Consider the following 17,432-nt stretch of genomic DNA (forward strand, 5'->3'; position numbering starts at 1 on the left):
CTGTATTAACGTCAGAATGTTTCAGCTCCGAGCGGGGTCACTGGCGTATTTGCATAAGTTATGACCACATTAGAGAAAATCTTGGACGTTAAAGACTTCTTGAGACCAACCACACGGGTCGAGCCGGAGAATTCGATCCACAGCATGCTATAGACTGCGGCACTGCGCCGGTTTTCAGGAAGCCAGATATATGGCCAGCCGACTATTTGGAAGGAACAATAATATTGACAGCGACAGAAACCTGCCGCAGCAATAATGATTTATTAGATATTGTTTTACTGTGTCGCAAGGAATTTAATTTGAAATTTGCTGTGGCCATTAAAATGTTTTAATTTATTTGCTCGAGATGCGGTTTAAAATTGTTGGTAAATTTGTCAGTATATCCGGAATGAAAATAATCTGCCTCGACCCGTATACATTTCATCAACAAGTGCCAGTGATATCAAATGGCACTAGTCTATATATTTTATCACCCACTTGATGCTAGACTTTTGCCAACTCAACAAACTTGTACGTACATGCACTGGCGAGACTCTGGAGTCTGGAAAAACGAAATTCAAATGAGTCTGTCTTCAGATTTCGGTAAGAATACGCAGTAAACTGTGAGATTCTATTCAGTTTCAAACATACAACTGTACTCTGCAGTAGTGTCAATAAAATTACACATCATAGTAAAATAGCGAATATCGTTTATGGAACGTCTATAATTGTGTCTGTGTATATAAGTCACCGTATATTTTAATCATCTACAGATAAGGTAGGAAAATTCTAATAGCTTTCAGTCGAATAGCAACCATAAACTAATTTTTTATATTTCCTTCAAAAGATAAAGTAAGTTATTTTGAATGAAAATGGCTACGATTACACAGCACACCCTCATCGCAATCTTTTTGGTTTTTGCCGTTTGTTGCAACTGCCAATCAGACAACCCCATCAGCGCTTCTTCTTCTTGCGAGAAACTGCAAATCTCACCGGATGCGTTAAGTTCCATCGAGTACGGCAATTTTCTCGTTGAAATTTACGAACACGCCAATAATCGCAAGACAACGACAACTCCCATCAGCGAGAAAAAATATTATTATGCCCCAATTGCGATATTGGACCACAAAAGTGCTGTAAGTTCATATAACAACGTCACGAAACAGCCAGAGATGAGATTTCGCATTGAAATGTGGAACGACAAAGTCCAAAATGAAGTGGTCAAACATTTGAACGAGATCGTCGGCCATGAAATTAAATCCCATACAAGTGAGACTCATTCCTTTGGAGAAGGTCATGCTCTCCAGTAACATACCCACAGCCGATTATTCGCTATCGTCAGTTTGGACGAATTATGACAGGAGCAAAACTTTGAGGCTGTCTCTGTCATGTTATGACCAGAAAGTCTGCGACGAACTGGCCAATGAAATGCGATCCAACCCCAAACAATTTGACCATTTTAAACTCCTCTATAGCTTATCATCGCAGAAGTCGCAAACCAAACAGACGACCATCAGCATCGACAGCATCACTTCCGGTCAATTAGTCACTACTCTATTACAGAAATTTGGAGACGAAAAAGAAGTTTTCCTGACGGCCAACGACGAGAAAAAAATGTTGATGGAAACGGCCACAAATATCCTAATGGACACATTTGACGACTCCGAGGTAGTGACTCCGGACACGGAGACTCAAATTTTTTATATTTTAAAGGATTTGCTGGTCACGTCCAGGACGACCATTAAAGAGCAAAGCGACAAAATGTGGAACTCTGTTTTCTGGGATGAGGAAAATTACCGACCGGACAAAACGACACAAATGTTGAATGAAATCATCAGCAAACTGGACGAAGAAACGCAAAAAAAACTGGCGGATATGTTTCAAAAAGTGGAGGGGCAATCGGAAATAATAGAAAAATCACCAGGATGGAATGAAGAACAATCCATAAACGAGAAATGGGAACTTTCAAAGAATCATTCGGATGGAAAAAATAGCAGCTTATTGGAGAATAAAGAGAGAATTCAACATAACCACTCAAACAGTTGGGTTGATGTCGACAGAATAAGTTCACAAATTTCAGAGAAAATAGAAAACGATTCCGACAGTTCTCGCCGGGTAGAGGTTTTGAAAGACGACGTGGTAAAGTTATTACAAGAAAGCAGAAATCACGTCCAATGGGACGGAGAGAAATTCGTGCCCAAACCCATGCAGCTGGGCATAATTAATTTGCACCAATTTCGTGACTCTCAGTCCTTTCAGGATCGCAATGTCCGTGTCCGTTACACGAACGCTGAATTGTCGGCGCCCCTTAAATTTGTGGAGCATGCAGAATTGACTGTCATTAACGAATGGGACAATTTGAAGGAAGAACTCAAAGGTTCAAAACAATTTCTGTGATTAACAAAACATTTGATTAAAACTAAATAATTGCAATTTTTGTTGCAGACACTAGAGAACTCTTAAAAACAGCTGTGATGAACTTGACGAAAATGAGTACCGAACTGAGTAATGTGAAGAGTGATTTCACCAATACGAAAATCGATTTGGCTAATAAACTAGAAGGTATAATTTCAATTACTTGAAAATTGGACAAAAATATGGCCGCTAATTAAGCAAAATTATGATGCGATTAAACACAGGGACTAGACAGGAGTTGGTGAAAACCAAAATCGAGTTGGAGAAAACAATGTCCGATTTTAGCAAAACCGTCGATGATTTATCAGGAAAATTAAATGGTATTTCATTGTTATACTGAAATATTCGAAAACGTTTAAAAAGTATGAGGTATATTTTTTATTTGATTTAGCTACGGAAAATAAATTGGCAGAAATGAAGATCATAGCTGGAAATTCGTCGTCATCGGAGCTCAAAGGTTAATAAGAGTATAAGACGTTGCTGAGATTTTAGAACAACTAGATTTATAATATCTTTATGAAAATATTTTTGAAATTGCAGGACTATCTGTTATTATTATTCAGTTTACATATGTTAAAAATTTGTGAAGGATAACTTTGTTTTTCTCTTTTCTGAGATTAGATTCAGCTAAATTACAAGGATTAGGTGACAGACAAAAAACCGCTGAAGAAAATCTGAAAAAACATCGGAAAGGTATTTTAAAAATTCATGTTAAAAAGTGTGAAATTATTTTAATCGAACGAAATGGTCCAGATACTTTAAATCATTTGGAAACTAAAACAACATATTTAAACACATCGAGAGCGGAATTTGGTAAAATACCAACCTCCTGTGCAGATCTGCAGCGAATGGGACACAAAGCCAACGGATTTTACTTGGTGAAAGGATCGGAGAAGATGGAAGTGGTGGACTGCAATTTTTACTCAAATCAAAATGCTGGTTATACATATAGAACGTTTGATGTTTACATTTCCGGTTTATTGATTGCCTAATTCTTGTATTTGCAGATTTGCAGAAATGGATCGGATACGCCGAAGAAAAATCAGCGTCCGTCCATTTCTACGTACAGAGAAATTCTGATTTCAAAAAAACTGACACTCCAATTCCGTTCAATTTGGCGCTGGTTAACGAGGGTAATGCCATGGATATATCATCTGGAATATTCACGGTACCGCGACCGGGAATCTATTTCTTCTCATTCACGACAATGTTGGTATTTCCGAGGTCATCACCCCGTGTTTATTTATACGTTAAACTATATGTGAACGAGTTTTCAACTACTACTGGTGCCGTTAATGCGGCAAACACCGTCGCTAATGAATTTCGTCTGTTGGCCTTCCATTCGTCGCGGAAATTGGAAAAAGGCGATGAAGTCTGGGTGACGATTGATTGTCGACCGGATGCGGCGTATCTGGTTGACAGCGTTCTCCACTTCACCCATTTCACGGGTTTCATGTTGGAGGAGGAAATTGTCGCCTAGAGCTCTTGCTCAAACGTAATGCGCAAAATGATATTCGTCTGGCAACTGACACGAAAATGAATTTTTTCATTGTATTTTTTAAAGGAGAAGGGAAAGAAATTCATTCGGTTCTAATTCATTAAGGGGTGGGAATTTCTCTACAGAAATTTGAATGTGTATGCAAGTTAACTTACTTAATACACAAACCAATTTCCTATTTTTTATCTGCAAAAATGTAGACGTGAAAAGTAAAAAACAACTAAGGGTAGGAAACATGAAAAACCTGATTTCATTGCCAAATCTACAAAAACAAAATAAATATCTAGGGCCTATTACTCTGGCCTGCTGTGGCACTTATGACGTATGTAACATCTATAGGCTACCGGTACTGGCTGAGGAGAATGACACATGAGATCGATGAGACCTACTACCTACATGACGACTAACAACCGCTAACAACGCGGGTCACGACAGCCATTTGAAAAGTCCTAACACACCAGAGAACAGACTTCTCCGAATATATTTATAAAAGATATTCATATTATCAGACATAACATCAAACTAGAGAGATATAGTAACAGAGCTTACAAGTTAAACAGTGTGATAACAACAGTGCTTTCAGAGCGGTGCTTTTGAAAGTTACAACCACAACGGATCCGCAGAGCCAAAAGTTGTGCTACTTCTCGACTATAATGCGCACCGTGGCGGGGCTTTGCTGCAAGTTTTGCTGGCGCAGAGTTAATTCAACGAAAGATCTTCTTGATTGGTCTATGCAGAAAAGAAAATGTAGCAGACGAAATGCTACCAAAGTAAAACAACACTACAACCACTACAACATCATGACAACATGTGTCAAATGACACAAATGTCAGTTGTAAACTTGTAGTTTAGATTTAGTTTCCGTTTCGCTCAAATTGTCTATTGAAGAGAAGGTAATTAAAAATACGACGACGATGTTGATGACTGGAATTTTCTTTCAACTCTTGCTACCTTATTTTAATTTTAAAGAAAAAGAGAGAAGAACACCTACGGTCACATCAGCTGATATTGAAGTAAGTCAAATTCTCGACGAAGTTGTTTGGGAAATTGAGAAGAAGATGAGGCAAGTCACGATGATCTCTTGAATTTAGTGGATTATTTATTAATCATTAATTGAATAATTAGCAACTGAGTTACTTGTCCAATCTGGTATGATGACCTAAATTTTTCCCATTCTTGCCAGAGATGCTTCGAGATTAGGTGGCAGTGAAGAATGCATTGCTTGTATATCTTGCCTAACTAAAACCATAATCTTTCAAAGGTAATTAGACTAGAGTGTCTTCTATCATACATGACACGTCACAACATATAAATATGAAATAATAAACATTTGTATTATTCAGAATACAACTTTGAATATGAATAGCTAGACAATTTTACCTCTTATCATGAGGTTCCAAGAGAGAATGGTTTATCATTCTAAGTGTAAAAGTTGCCAAGTCATCAACCCAAGTCACTAACCATGCCATCAACATTCCTCATTGAGGACTGAGGAATGTTTAGCTGAACCTACCCTGACTACGAGATTAAGATACCTCTTCAAAGATCATCTCATTCTTTGTGCAGGTAATTCTATCACATTCTTTATTAATATTATAATATTGATCTAAGAAGTATCATGCACTCAAACTAGTCGTTTGCTAGCCAAAACATCAGAATAATCTCACCAATTAACAATAACAGTATGCTGCCTTTAAACTCAGCTTAGAAATTTCAGACATTTTTTTATCCGAATCAATTTAGCCGAATTTTCTTTGAAATTTAGTCAGCACTCGTAGGTGAATGGTGTCCCAACATTAGAAAAATTGCTGTGTTATCTGTATATAGGAAACAGACAGAATCACTGCGTTGTTGGATTTATAATAGCAAAAAAAAACAAAGACAGGTCGCTTTAAAAGTTGTGCTTACATTTTAAAAAATCCGAAAATTCAGAATTACTTCCTCGCCAGCCTTTGTCAATGTGATGTTCGTTCTTTTGTGGCCTACCTTTTTTCCCATAAATTGGGTATTGATCTATCGATTTCACTCAAGGGCAAACAACAGGAAATGAAACAGGAACATTTTTAAAAAATTTTAATGTTTGATGAAGCTTAAGCTTAGAGCAAGCCTGTCGTATTTTTCTGCGGTCTCATATTTCCCATTGTACTTGGGGACTCCCGAATTCCCTTTTTTCTTTTTCGGTGTAGCTATGGCCGTGTACCGGAAAAAAACGAAAGAAATGTTGGCCATGAAGAAAGGGAAAGTTCTGTACAAGAATAACACGTTTCTTGAACTGTACTACAAAGAAAATAATATTACTCATCTGCTGAAACCGGCTAAAACCTGAAATCCGTGGCTGACGTCATTTCCGTTTTCTAAAATTCGGTTCACAATCCAACAAGAAAGAAAGGATGTCATCTTATCTTTGGACTTGTCGTCATGGCATGGATTCTGGCGATGATTGTAAGCGAATAAAACTATAAAAGCGATAGACTGTTAAGCCATATGTGAAAACGACAAGGTCCACCGGTTGTTGCCATCAGAAATGCGGCGAAATTTATTTGACTCTAACTCTTTACATCCTGCAGACTTTTACGATTCCGAAGGGTACGACCGTGATCACATATGGCTAATTCCACACCACAGTACACCCCATTTGTGGGTTTTTTTTTCTTCCTTTCTTTTTCTTACCAAAAAAAAATTACAGAAATAGCCAATACAAACTCAGGCCGACTAAGGAGAATTATACCTTCACGATTTGGTGGATTCATGCACGTATAAAGCGTTGAAACTTCAGACTGAAATCATCGCTAAGCTAGCCTAGATGTATTTTTAGTGTGCTCTTTTTTTGTCGTTCACCTAAATCTTTGAAGACAGTCAACTCAAAGCCGTAAAAAAGCTTTGATTTCCTTCTGCCAACCGACAATAATAGTCAGCAATCAGCACAGGTAGGATATTTTTTGAAGAAAACTTTTTTTTCCCTCCCGAAAGAGAAACATAATTGCGTGGCAAAAAGAAAAGACGCTTCCGTTTTGACGTTTTTGTGCTAAATGAAAGTTGGCCATCCGAGAATTTTCCAAAGGTGGTAGTAACATTTTTGTCTTCCTCTTAAAAAAAAAAAGAAGGGTGTGTTTAGCTCTTACGTGGCAGAGTGCCGCATTGTGTGCCACACAAAAGCTGTACCTGATAGAAATAGGAACGATTCCATTATTTTCTTAGGAACTGTAAATAACACATGTTGAAGCTAAATGCCTCCGCTGGAAACGGAATTAAGGTTAATGTTTTTACTCGATTCTCTTATATAGGCTATATGCGCTACAAACCTAAGGTCTCTATATGGGTGCCTTTTTCCAGTTTTGGGTTTACACTTCTTGTCGCCTCCCTTTTAATATCTATAATCAGTGGATGGTGTACTAAACAAAGCCTTTTAAAAGCCTTTGCCAAGATCTACAGTATACGCCTATATGGTCGCCCTCTGGTCACAAAAGATTACCATGTTATTCGATTTTTATTGCCTAGAAGTTTGAATAGGACCTTTAAAAGATAACGGCTTTAGTCGTTCTTTTTCTCGGTTCTCCGCTTCTATTTTATTGGAGATCATTGGAGATTGGAAGCCGATCGCTGGGGAGTGTAGACAAGCAGAAAAAGTTAATCGCGCTAGGAGGCCAGTCATCCGCAGATGATTAAGAATAACAATGTGAAATATCTGTAACAAAAGCGTGAATGGATGAATTGACTTAACAAATGGGTGGAATGCAAGTTAACGGGCGCTCAGCTCGTTCAACTAACTGATTGGGCAGATTAAAAAGAAATATGACCGACACCTGTGCTGCGTAGGCTATATCTAAAAATACCATTGGAGAATTGCCATTTCTTCCATTATTGCTGAATCGCCTCAGCAGATAATAAGGTTAAATTATTATTTGGTGAATTCGTTTTGGGGAGCGCGTGTAGCCATGACATCCATAGATGTATTCTCAGTAACAGCGCACTCATACAGGCCGACTGTGAAAAAATAAAAAACCCCGATGCACAACAAAAGTCGTACCAAAGTTCGAAAACGGCCCCCGAAGCCCTTTATCACGGTCTCTCTGTCTTTGTTGTCTAGGTGAACTTGCATATTGCGTCCCAGATTTTCAACCGTTTTAAAACAGTCAAATAGAGGTCAAAAGGCCAGGTACAATCCTTTTGTTAAATCCTAAAATTGAACTGGGGAATGACTAACAAAGAAAGTGATTGCCAAAAAAAATCCGTTTCGGAATCTAGTTTAGCCTACAGCGCATGACTCTAGCTTAAATATCTATAAGTCCAGCATACCACAATACCAGTTACATTTTATCTATTGAAGCAAATGGGAAAACAATGACGGGCTAATACACCAGTTTTACCGATACAAGAGAGGTGAACGGTCCATTGCTTTGGTCTCCAACAAAAGTCTCATTGCTGATGTGGTCCACAAAACAAAAAAGAGAAAAGAAGAAAATATAGGCCTACTTAAGGTGCGTTCACTCCTGGGATAACGGTGCGAAACGAAACTAAAAATGACGAAAGGGAAGACGAGTGAGAGAGAGAGAAGGGGGTAGTAGTTAATTACAGGGGAGAGAAGCTCGCGCGGTCCAAAAGCGGAACGCGCATGTTGTATTACAAATATAAGTGGAAATACTAATAAAGCTGCTGGACCGACCGTGTGCGACTATCAGCCGAATAGCCGAAAGGCACGGCGTTAACCTCTACAAAGCGGGACAGTTTCCCAGTTCTTTTTTTTTTTTTCTTTTTCTCTTTTTTCTATTTGCTTCTATCCTACGCCCGAACAGTCTCTCTCTCTCTCCCACCCAATCCCCCTACTGTGTAGTACCATTACGCCACACAGCTGGGACTTCGTGTATACTCTAAGGTCCTACCTCCTTGTACTGGATTCAACAGAACCCGGATCCCCGAAAAAACCCACTCGTGATGTAGGAGGTGGAAATATATAAAACGGGAATAGTCCCGAACCAAGTTATCATTACTGGTCTGGAAGCGTCGCGTTCGTGTTCTCTTAAAGCGCCCAGCGTGTTGGTTGCAAGTTTTGTTTTTCTATACCTGTTATCGACTATATTGACCGCCGTCGGTGAAAGGGCTAAAGTAGACATTGATTGTCTATCTTCCGGGAACTAACTAAACAAAAAACAATCGAAACTCAATCGATTATCAGGTACCGATTTTGCGTTCATTTCTCCCAAGTGAATTTCTAAGATTGATGGTGTTTTCGCGAACGGACAGAAAGTTCTCTCGTCAAACGGGATTGAGCTTATGTAATCATAGAATAAATTCTAGTATCCAATTAAGTTTTTCCTTTAGTGGACTAGTTGGTTCCACTGCATTGTACTCTATAGGCTCTACGTTACGGCCTATGCCTGCCCCCGTTAAAAAATTCAAATGAAAATTTTCCTTTAAATATTTTAATGGAAACTGTTTATTAATTCAATGCGGGTGCAGGGGGGACGATTGTCCTCATACTTCTTTCATAATATCCTTCTTTTCGTTTTTTTACAACTTTGACCGTATAGTATACACACACACTATACCCGGCGTCTATTCTATCGCATGCATCACGCTCTGACAATCTCGATAGACAATCTAGTTGGTTGTTTTCCTTTTACAGTCTGGGAGAGTTGGAAGCATAATAATAAAACTGGCAATGGTTGACAATTGTTTTTTTCGCTTGTTAATTCTGTATACAATTATGATTCCCTCCTTTTGTTGTTTTTCCTCAATTTTCTTTTGCTCGAGTACATATATAACGAGGTTGTAAATCTATTCACCGAAATTATTTATAAATTTATATATGTGTGTTATTCCGGATTTTTCCGCAGTATGTGGACCACGGCGGATCCCGGTGCGGATTTGGTTGGTTTGTCGATTCTCGGAGTAGTGACGGAGAAGGACAATGACTCCAAGCAACAAGCGTCTCTCCTACGTCGTAAAGCTGCCGCTGTGACCAGTCGGGTGACGGCACCTGAAGCCGTGAGCGTGTCACATTCCGCACCTCTAAAGGACAGCATCAGCAACAGCCCGGCTGCTGTCGATGATAGCAATAAAGAACCACCGTTGCAGATTGTCTGGCGAAACGTCTTGATTTTCGTTTACCTTCACGCAGCCGCCCTCTACGGCTTCTATCTCTGCTTCGCGGCGGCCAAATTAGCGACTCTCAGCTGGTGTAAGTTGATTTGATTAGCGTCCGCTATACTATACATTCAAATCCCGCGTTTTGGCCTACTATATTGTTGATTTTGTGATATTTAGCTTTCGCCTTGTTTATCTTTGGCGGATTTGGAATAACGGGTGGAGCTCACCGACTTTGGGCGCATCGCGCTTACAAAGCCAAATGGCCTCTCCGCGTCTTCGCCGCCATTGGGCAAACAATCTCTGTCCAGGTGAGAATATATAACGGTTATTATCCGCCAACATGGCCAGCTAGACAAATAGCTATATAGTAAGACGACATTTAATGATGTGCTTTATTTGTTCCTCCCACACCAAAAAGAACGACATTTACGAATGGAGCCGAGATCACCGCGTCCACCACAAATTTAGCGAGACGGACGCTGATCCGCACAACGCCCGCCGCGGTTTCTTTTTCGCCCACGTCGGATGGCTGTTGTGCAAGAAGCATCCCGAAGTCAAACGGCGTGGAAAAACCGTCGACATGAGCGATGTTCTGCAAGACCCGGTCGTCATTTTCCAACGAAAGTGAGTTCATTCCCCATGTAAAAAAGTGAAGAGTGAAAATCAAATTTTTTTCGTTTTCTGTTCAAGGTACTACATTCCTTTGGTTCTGACACTCTCCTTTGCGATGCCAGCGCTCGTTCCCTGGTACTTTTGGGGAGAGTCATTCAAAACAGCTTTTTTCGTCGCCTCCATCTTCCGTTACGTGTTCACACTGAATGTTACCTGGCTCGTCAATAGCGCCGCCCACATTTGGGGAAACCATCCCTACGACAAGTCAGTTTTCACAATTTATAAATTGTTGTTTGTCGTTTCCAATTAGAACCGCCGTAAATGTGAATTGACTTGTTTACAACAGGGAGATCAATCCGGCCGAAAACCGAGTGGTGGCCTTCCTGACTTCCGGTGAAGGATGGCACAACTATCACCACGTTTTCCCGTGGGATTACAAAGCAGCCGAATTGGGAAATTACAACATGAACACGACGAAAGCGGTTATCGATTTCTTCGCCTGGATTGGCTGGGCGTACGACCTGAAGACCGTGCCGGAAAGAATTATTCGCAGTCGAGCTCGTCGAACAGGAGACGGCTCCCATCCGTTCTCCTTGGAAGATAGTCAGTACACTTTGGAAGATATGAAATCGGAAGAGAAAGCGTTTTGCGAAATCATTCCGGAAGGAAAAGAAAATTAAGATTCATAACTTTGTCCGTATTATTATTATTTTTTTTAAATCAGCAGCAGACGGCGCTCAGTTGTTTTGTTCTCGGTACATTATATGACACATTGCCTTTACAATATGCATTGCTTAGACTTTTATTTGCTTTTTATTTAGAAAAAAAAAGTTTAATTTTTAGCTTTGCGAAATTGGAAATGGGAATTTTTATTTTAATGGATACATGTATATGCTGGCATATCCTATTGGTATGTAATGAAAGGCCTTGTTGAAGCGCACTCGCACGAAAACTTAGAAATTGATTGCCTTATTTTTTCCGTAAATAAAGATTTCCTGTGGATTCAACTATTTCACCTTCATTTTACTCAATTAACTACAAAATTTTCTAAAGCGAAATTCCAATTAAGCATTTGATAATTAACTAAACGCGCTTTTCTTCTCCGTAAAATATTTCAAATGTGGACAATATTATAAATAACTGATGAAGATAAAGGACTAGAATTTGCAAATTAAAGTTTAACTTATAAATAGGTTTTTCTCTTTTTTCTTTTTGATTGTTACGTCATTCGGGATGAAGCGCGCGATAGATGCACAAAACATGTTCTGTAAACGTGCGCAGCAAGGTTAGTTTTGGTTAAAAAAAAGTAGAAGACATGGAATAATCTATTTTGGAAAATTCCAAGGTTGCGAAAGTCACTGATTCATCAGAGGCTATTGTACAAACTGGTAAAATGCGGTAAAATGAGAAAACGTAAGAAATCTGGTTGATGAAATTTATTCTGGCTGACTAAACCAACAAACCAGAAAGGGATTATAATAGTCATGTAAAAAAACCAACACCAATGGTTAAAGGAGGAAAGAGAGTAGTTATAATTGAATACAGCAGGAGTAAAATATGTCATGAAATAGTAGGGTTGTAAAGAGTGCATAGAAGGCAGCAATATAGGAGAGTTACTTGACTAATTTGCAACACTGTTCCATGGGCAAGTCCAAAGTTCGTTTCAAGGTCCAGAGAATGTCGAGGGGGTTTCCATGTCGTCCGTTGGGTTGGATGATCAAATTGAGTTATCTCGATTTAATCACGGACATGAATGGGGCGAGAGCCGATAATGTCGCCCAATTCGCGAGAATTGAAAGAGGCGACCAATTTGCGCTCGCCGCTGAATCGCGGAAGGAACTTGTGGGCGAAGCTGATCATCTCTCCCGGTTTCACGTCACTGGCGAATAAAAGAAAAGAAAAAAAATAATAATTTAAATCAATCGTCTCTCATTTGATAAGTGATGACTCACCGGTATTTGACAGTCTGAGCGCGAACCAGACCGGGTCCTTCGAACGTGAACTCGCACTCGGTCAGAGTAACGGATATGGGGTTCATGAAACTGAACGTGGCAAAGCAATCCTGGCCCACCTGCGGGTTTCCTCGGATCTGCAAAGAGCAATTTGATTTATTTCAGGACGTAAATGCAAATTGCTAATCGTATTCTGATTTCTAGCTATACCTGAACGTCCAATTTGGGTTTCTCGAGCTGGAAGTCGTCCTCTTCGCTCCACGACTGCTTAGTCTCTTGCACGGATGCCATGGCAAAGATCTTGATGTGGCCGTAGTCGACGATTTTGTCGCGGTATTCGTCCCAGCTGATGCGCACTTGCAGAGTTTCGCCTATTATTGCGTTACAAATGACAAGGAAATGTGTCGGTAAGAAATGGAATGGTGAATAAGCTGCTGGTGAATAAGACAAAACTCGAACGTACGGCCTCCGGGTTGAAGAACAAATTGACGATCGCTGCGACCAAGACGACGAGCGGTGACTCCGGTGTAGTAAACAGAGTTGGCCGACAGGATAGTCGTGATGGTCCTCATTTCTTGGGAACGGTTCTGAGATGATAAATCAAACCAGTCAGAACATTTTTATAAAATTAAATCGAAAGAAAACATTCGAAATGTTTTTAAAGAATTCAAAATTACCTGAATGAGAAATTGGAGATTGAAGGGCTGTCCCCAGGCAACTTTCTCTTGCTCAATCAAGTCGAAGTAAACATCTTCGTTGACGGGACGGTTGTCGAACATTGGCTGAGTTCGTTCGACGCTGCGAGCCGCGTTCATGGCCGAAACGCGTTCCGCCGCCGAACTGCCCGAGTCGTTGGGGTGACGCGACTCATCGTACCAGGGTTTGCGGTTGACGTCGTTGATGCTCAAACGGCGCACTGATGCTCCTGGGTAATGCATCATGTCCCTGTTTTCTCTCAAATCTCCTCCTCTCATGTCTCTCCTTTCCAGGTAGGGTGACGACATTCCCTGGTCTTTTACATGGACGAGTCGCCGTTAGAAATCAATAGTTCTAATATACTAAATGGATTCAAATTGTATAGGGAATATTACTAAAGTGGTAGTTGAAGTCGCCCTGTTTCTGGTAGCGGGACATGCCATCGGGGTTCTTGTAAAGACTAGTGATATCCTCGGCGTCGGCATCGCTGACGTCATCGTCCGCTCCCGGTCGCTTGGTCAAGATCATGCGGCCGACCCTGTTATGTAATCAACTTGATATAGGTCTGAACTTGAAACTGTAAAATGTTGTCGTTCAATTACTGGTAGTTGTTGACGTGAATCTTCCTGAATCCCCAGTGAGAAGTTTCGTCCTCCTGGAAGTGACTGACTTCAGCGTTGACTTCGGCAAACAGCTGAAAATGGTTATTGTTGGTTGTTCAAATAAATCGTCAGTTTCTTATAGTAAAATGATTTCAACTGAAATCTTACGTATGGGGTATCGAAGGCGAATCCGATGTCACCACGACGAACGGACTCGACGGAAGAGGGGCCACGACGGAAGGCTTCAACGGCCAAAGGTCCACGGCTCTTTTGGTCACCTGAATGAATTGAAAAATGAATTAATCCGCGTTTCTATATAGATGGGGGATTCGTAGTTTATTTTAAAAAAATATATATACCTCCGGAGTTCTTCTGCCAGAAATGGGGTGGGGGAGTGGGGTCAATTGCTTGCCATCCATTGCAGTTGGCTTGGAGATCGGGTCGGGACATCCAAACTTCAGACCTTCTCAGTCAATGTCGTATAAATAATTGTGTTATCCTGGCGCAATTTATAAAAATGTTTTTAAAATTCAAAATACATACCAAGCGTGGAAGTTCCAAATGGCATCCTGATTGTCGCCATCTGGGCCACCCTTCATCTCATCTCCGAAAATGTCAAAGTACTTGTCGACGGACAGGGTGTGGTTGGTATCGCGTGCGGAAACGAAGTTGGTCACGGGACGAGATGGAATACCCAAAGCGCGGAAGACTGTCGAAATGTATCAAGGGGATGATTATACTTTCAATATTTCAAATGTCATTTTTTTTTAAATAAGAATTAGGCCTACTGGAAGTAGCGACGGCGGCAAAGACCCAGCATTGTCCGTATTTGACTGGCTTGGATCCGTTGCGCAAGTAGTGCTCGAAGATTTTGGAGCTTCCAGTCCAGACCCACGGGCAAACTCCATCCTCGAACGAGCCCTCCCATTTGCCTTCCAACAGACCAAAGCCTTCGTTGGCGTTGATCTGTGTGTCGTAATTACAAAATGGTCAAGAAAATGCTTTATTAAAAGTAATTTCAACGACGTTATATTTGAAAATTACGATGGAAGCAATGGCGCGGACGACTTGGACGGGGTTGCCTCTCTCCGTTGGGTTGAGACCGGACTGTTCCAGCAAAAGTTGAGCTGCTGGCAAGGCTACGTCAGAGAACTGTCCGTAGACCCAACGGCGGCCTTTGGGGCGGTGGTGAGTGCCCACGAAGACTTTGCCAGTCTCGTTCATGAGGTACTCCCTGCGGAGCTCCTCGTTGTCCAAGTAAACTGGGTCGTCTGTTTGAAAATAATTTGGCGTGTAAAACATGAAATGTTGAATAACCGATCATTTGAAATTGAAAAGGTAATATATTGGCTTGGAGAACAACGTACCGCGGCAGAAGGGGTTGAACAAGATGTAAATGTCATCTTTGAAACGGAATTCGTCGACGCGGGCGCCTGGCGTCGTCGTGGTCGTTTCAATGTTCACTCGCCATAATCCGACCAAAGCGTTGGCGGGAATGTGAACCTATACACATTGAAAATTATGTTTTGATTACATAGTTTCCGTGATTAAATAATTGAATTTCGAATGATTATACTTGGAAAGTGATGTTGAATCCCTCCTGCTGATGGAGACGCATATCCCACTTTTGCGGGGCCCGGCTGAATTCGCGCTGAGTCATGCGGAAAGGCAAAACGACTTTGGTTCCCTTGGTCACCTGAGGATTCGGGCCTAAAAATAAAAATAATATCTATGGTTATTTCTGACTATTCCTTTCGTAATTCTCTGTATAACATACCAAAAGTGAACGATGCCCTCAAGATGTCCCGGCGAGGATCAAAGTTACGATCCTTCATGCGCACAGCAAAGAAGAAAGGCTGGCCACGACGAAGAACGGTTGTCGACGGAGCGCAAGATGAACGGTAGTCCATCGACAACATTGGCGACATCGACGACATGGAAGCCATGTTGGTCATCGACCTGGACATCATCATCGATGACGAGGATCCAATCTCCTAATTAACGTTTGAAAAATACGAAAAATAAGTTTTTTGTGGGCGAAATGGAATCGGAATCAAAATTCGAATGAGTTGTATTTACACGGCCGTTGTCGAAAACCATTTCGTAGCGATCAGTGCGATGCTCACGGGCGTTGTCTCGCGGGAACAGCTCAACAGACTCGATCTTCAAGTTATCTGATGGCACTTTTTGAAGAAAAAAAAATTTTATTCGAAATAGTTACAATTGTTTTGCGGAAAATATGAAATCAAATGTACTACTTCCGTCGGTACGGATCTCTTCGACAGCTCGCTCGGCGCGGCGACGTCTATCCAAATCTTCGGCGTAGTGCGAGACCAATGAGGCGCGGTACGCCGCGTTGTTGCCACCGGGACTGACTCCGACGTTGTTGCCCATTCCGTCGCGGTCGTTGTTGCGACGAACGAAACTTCCGGAATGGGACAGATTGTTCAATCCGGAGCTGCCGCTCATCGAGCGACGCAACATGACTATGAAAGATATTGTAATTTTTCATTCAATAACGCTTAATTCATTGAATTCTTAAAAACTATATACCTGGTGATCCTTGTTGACCCATATTCGAACGACGCAACATGCCTGAATAAACAATTTCAATGAGTTTTAATGCTTCTTGGTTATTTCTAAAATTCAAAATTTATTACCTGGAGATCCTGGTTGATTCAATGGAGAACTCATTGTGCCTGTAATAATGCGAAATTCAAAAAAAAATTTGTTGGTGACAAGAAACCGTTACTTTTAATACAAAATTTTTAAAAATTGGTCCCAAGGGGGAAGATTGAACCCCCAAAATTCATGAATTCGCCTAAATCAATATACTTTGACTCGGAAAAATGTTGCCCCCAAGAAAAATAAACCTACCAAGTTCAAATTTGTTTCTTTGGTCGAAATCAGAAAGAACGCAGCAAGATAGACCGGAGCCCGTGGTTTAACAAAACGTGTCTACCTTTTTGGGGAAGACAGATCAGCGCAAATTATGTCTCAAGTCTAAGGAGACGAATAGGCTGAATGGATTTGGGGATATAGACTCGACGTTCCCGCGACCAACGATGTGTTTGCGCAACGACTGCAAAACCAACACGAATTCATTGGCTCTTTCGGCTCGCTATTTATGCTCATTGCACGCATCGTTGAATGCGGACTCGCACTCGTCTCGTGGCTGTCGTGAGGCGCGAGGAGTTGGAACAAAAGCGGATGGGATTACTCCACTACTATTGCCTTTCCTACTTGTGATACAATTTTACCATAGACGACTTTAAACACTATTCAAAACTATTGCCTTTCCATTGCATGTGTAGAGTTGGATATTCAATTTCACGGTCACACTCTATGCTCCGTACATTGACTACACTTGCGCTGGGATTATGCTTGACAGTGCCGAACGAAAGCGAAACTTAGGCTAAACTTAGTTTTTAGGATGATTAAAATATGTTTTTGGAGTTTTAGAAAAGGGTGAATTTGGGTACACACTGCTATTGTATACATCAACGTACTCTAATATTTGATATGTTAAAACTATTTCACTGGGTCGTTAACTTATTAGTATTGCAGTCTTCTATAGTTTGAAATATAGGA

General features: G+C 40.8%; 3 protein-coding genes across 8 annotated transcripts; 2 read left to right on the plus strand and 1 right to left on the minus strand.

The window, feature by feature from the left end:
* The first annotated feature begins 552 nt into the window (after positions 1–552).
* LOC124336117 lies at positions 553–4,064 on the plus strand. Its single transcript, XM_046789781.1, has 8 exons — positions 553–757; positions 827–2,356; positions 2,425–2,541; positions 2,619–2,714; positions 2,786–2,851; positions 3,016–3,087; positions 3,148–3,333; positions 3,402–4,064. The coding sequence occupies exons 2-8, from the start codon at positions 1,228–1,230 to the stop codon at positions 3,872–3,874; spliced, it is 2,139 nt and encodes a 712-aa protein (XP_046645737.1). The 5' UTR covers positions 553–757; positions 827–1,227; the 3' UTR covers positions 3,875–4,064.
* A 612-nt stretch (positions 4,065–4,676) lies between these two features.
* On the plus strand, positions 4,677–11,594 carry LOC124336271 (acyl-CoA Delta-9 desaturase-like). Of its 4 annotated transcripts, XM_046790011.1 has the most exons (9): positions 4,677–4,785; positions 4,862–4,905; positions 5,076–5,153; positions 5,236–5,458; positions 9,727–10,070; positions 10,157–10,287; positions 10,398–10,603; positions 10,670–10,855; positions 10,938–11,594. In XM_046790011.1, the coding sequence occupies exons 5-9, from the start codon at positions 9,728–9,730 to the stop codon at positions 11,269–11,271; spliced, it is 1,200 nt and encodes a 399-aa protein (XP_046645967.1). In that variant the 5' UTR covers positions 4,677–4,785; positions 4,862–4,905; positions 5,076–5,153; positions 5,236–5,458; position 9,727; the 3' UTR covers positions 11,272–11,594. The 4 variants fall into 4 exon arrangements, with proteins under 4 accessions (XP_046645967.1, XP_046645966.1, XP_046645968.1 ...); XM_046790010.1 differs by having other exon boundaries at positions 4,677–4,905; XM_046790012.1 differs by lacking the exons at positions 4,677–4,785; positions 4,862–4,905; positions 5,076–5,153; positions 5,236–5,458 and adding an exon at positions 6,693–6,819.
* Positions 11,595–12,012: 418 nt separating this feature from the next.
* On the minus strand, positions 12,013–16,934 carry LOC124336064 (hemocyte protein-glutamine gamma-glutamyltransferase-like). 3 transcript variants are annotated; one of them, XM_046789686.1, is made up of 20 exons: positions 16,804–16,934; positions 16,502–16,540; positions 16,395–16,436; positions 16,097–16,327; positions 15,921–16,024; positions 15,619–15,835; positions 15,418–15,551; positions 15,209–15,344; positions 14,886–15,112; positions 14,630–14,807; positions 14,385–14,550; positions 14,201–14,304; positions 14,010–14,119; positions 13,842–13,933; positions 13,635–13,777; positions 13,221–13,555; positions 13,007–13,130; positions 12,754–12,914; positions 12,544–12,680; positions 12,013–12,470 (listed from the first exon to the last, which is right to left on the minus strand). In XM_046789686.1, exons 2-20 carry the CDS (start codon positions 16,533–16,535, stop codon positions 12,329–12,331), a joined length of 2,817 nt encoding a protein of 938 aa, XP_046645642.1. In that variant the 5' UTR covers positions 16,536–16,540; positions 16,804–16,934; the 3' UTR covers positions 12,013–12,328. The 3 variants fall into 3 exon arrangements, with proteins under 3 accessions (XP_046645642.1, XP_046645644.1, XP_046645641.1); XM_046789688.1 differs by having other exon boundaries at positions 16,100–16,327; positions 16,719–16,934; XM_046789685.1 differs by having other exon boundaries at positions 16,719–16,934.
* Between the last annotated feature and the right edge of the window lie 498 nt (positions 16,935–17,432).

Source organism: Daphnia pulicaria, chromosome 4 (genome assembly GCF_021234035.1).
Source record: "Daphnia pulicaria isolate SC F1-1A chromosome 4, SC_F0-13Bv2, whole genome shotgun sequence".
Taxonomy (NCBI): Eukaryota; Metazoa; Arthropoda; class Branchiopoda; order Diplostraca; family Daphniidae; genus Daphnia; species Daphnia pulicaria.

Coding starts and splice junctions, on each gene's coding strand:
- LOC124336117 (XM_046789781.1), top strand. CDS start 1,228: ATGAAATTAAATCCCATACAAGTGAGACTCATTCCTTTGGAGAAGGTC. Junction 2,542..2,618: donor TTTGGCTAATAAACTAGAAG/GTATAATTTCAA, acceptor GATTAAACACAG/GGACTAGACAGGAGTTGGTG. Junction 2,715..2,785: donor TTTATCAGGAAAATTAAATG/GTATTTCATTGT, acceptor TATTTGATTTAG/CTACGGAAAATAAATTGGCA.
- LOC124336271 (XM_046790010.1), top strand. CDS start 9,728: ATGTGGACCACGGCGGATCCCGGTGCGGATTTGGTTGGTTTGTCGATT. Junction 10,071..10,156: donor ATTAGCGACTCTCAGCTGGT/GTAAGTTGATTT, acceptor TGTGATATTTAG/CTTTCGCCTTGTTTATCTTT. Junction 10,856..10,937: donor GGAAACCATCCCTACGACAA/GTCAGTTTTCAC, acceptor TGTTTACAACAG/GGAGATCAATCCGGCCGAAA.
- LOC124336064 (XM_046789686.1), bottom strand. CDS start 16,535: ATGAGTTCTCCATTGAATCAACCAGGATCTCCAG. Junction 16,328..16,394: donor GGGTCAACAAGGATCACCAG/GTATATAGTTTT, acceptor TATCTTTCATAG/TCATGTTGCGTCGCTCGATG. Junction 13,131..13,220: donor ATCTCCAATTTCTCATTCAG/GTAATTTTGAAT, acceptor TTATCATCTCAG/AACCGTTCCCAAGAAATGAG.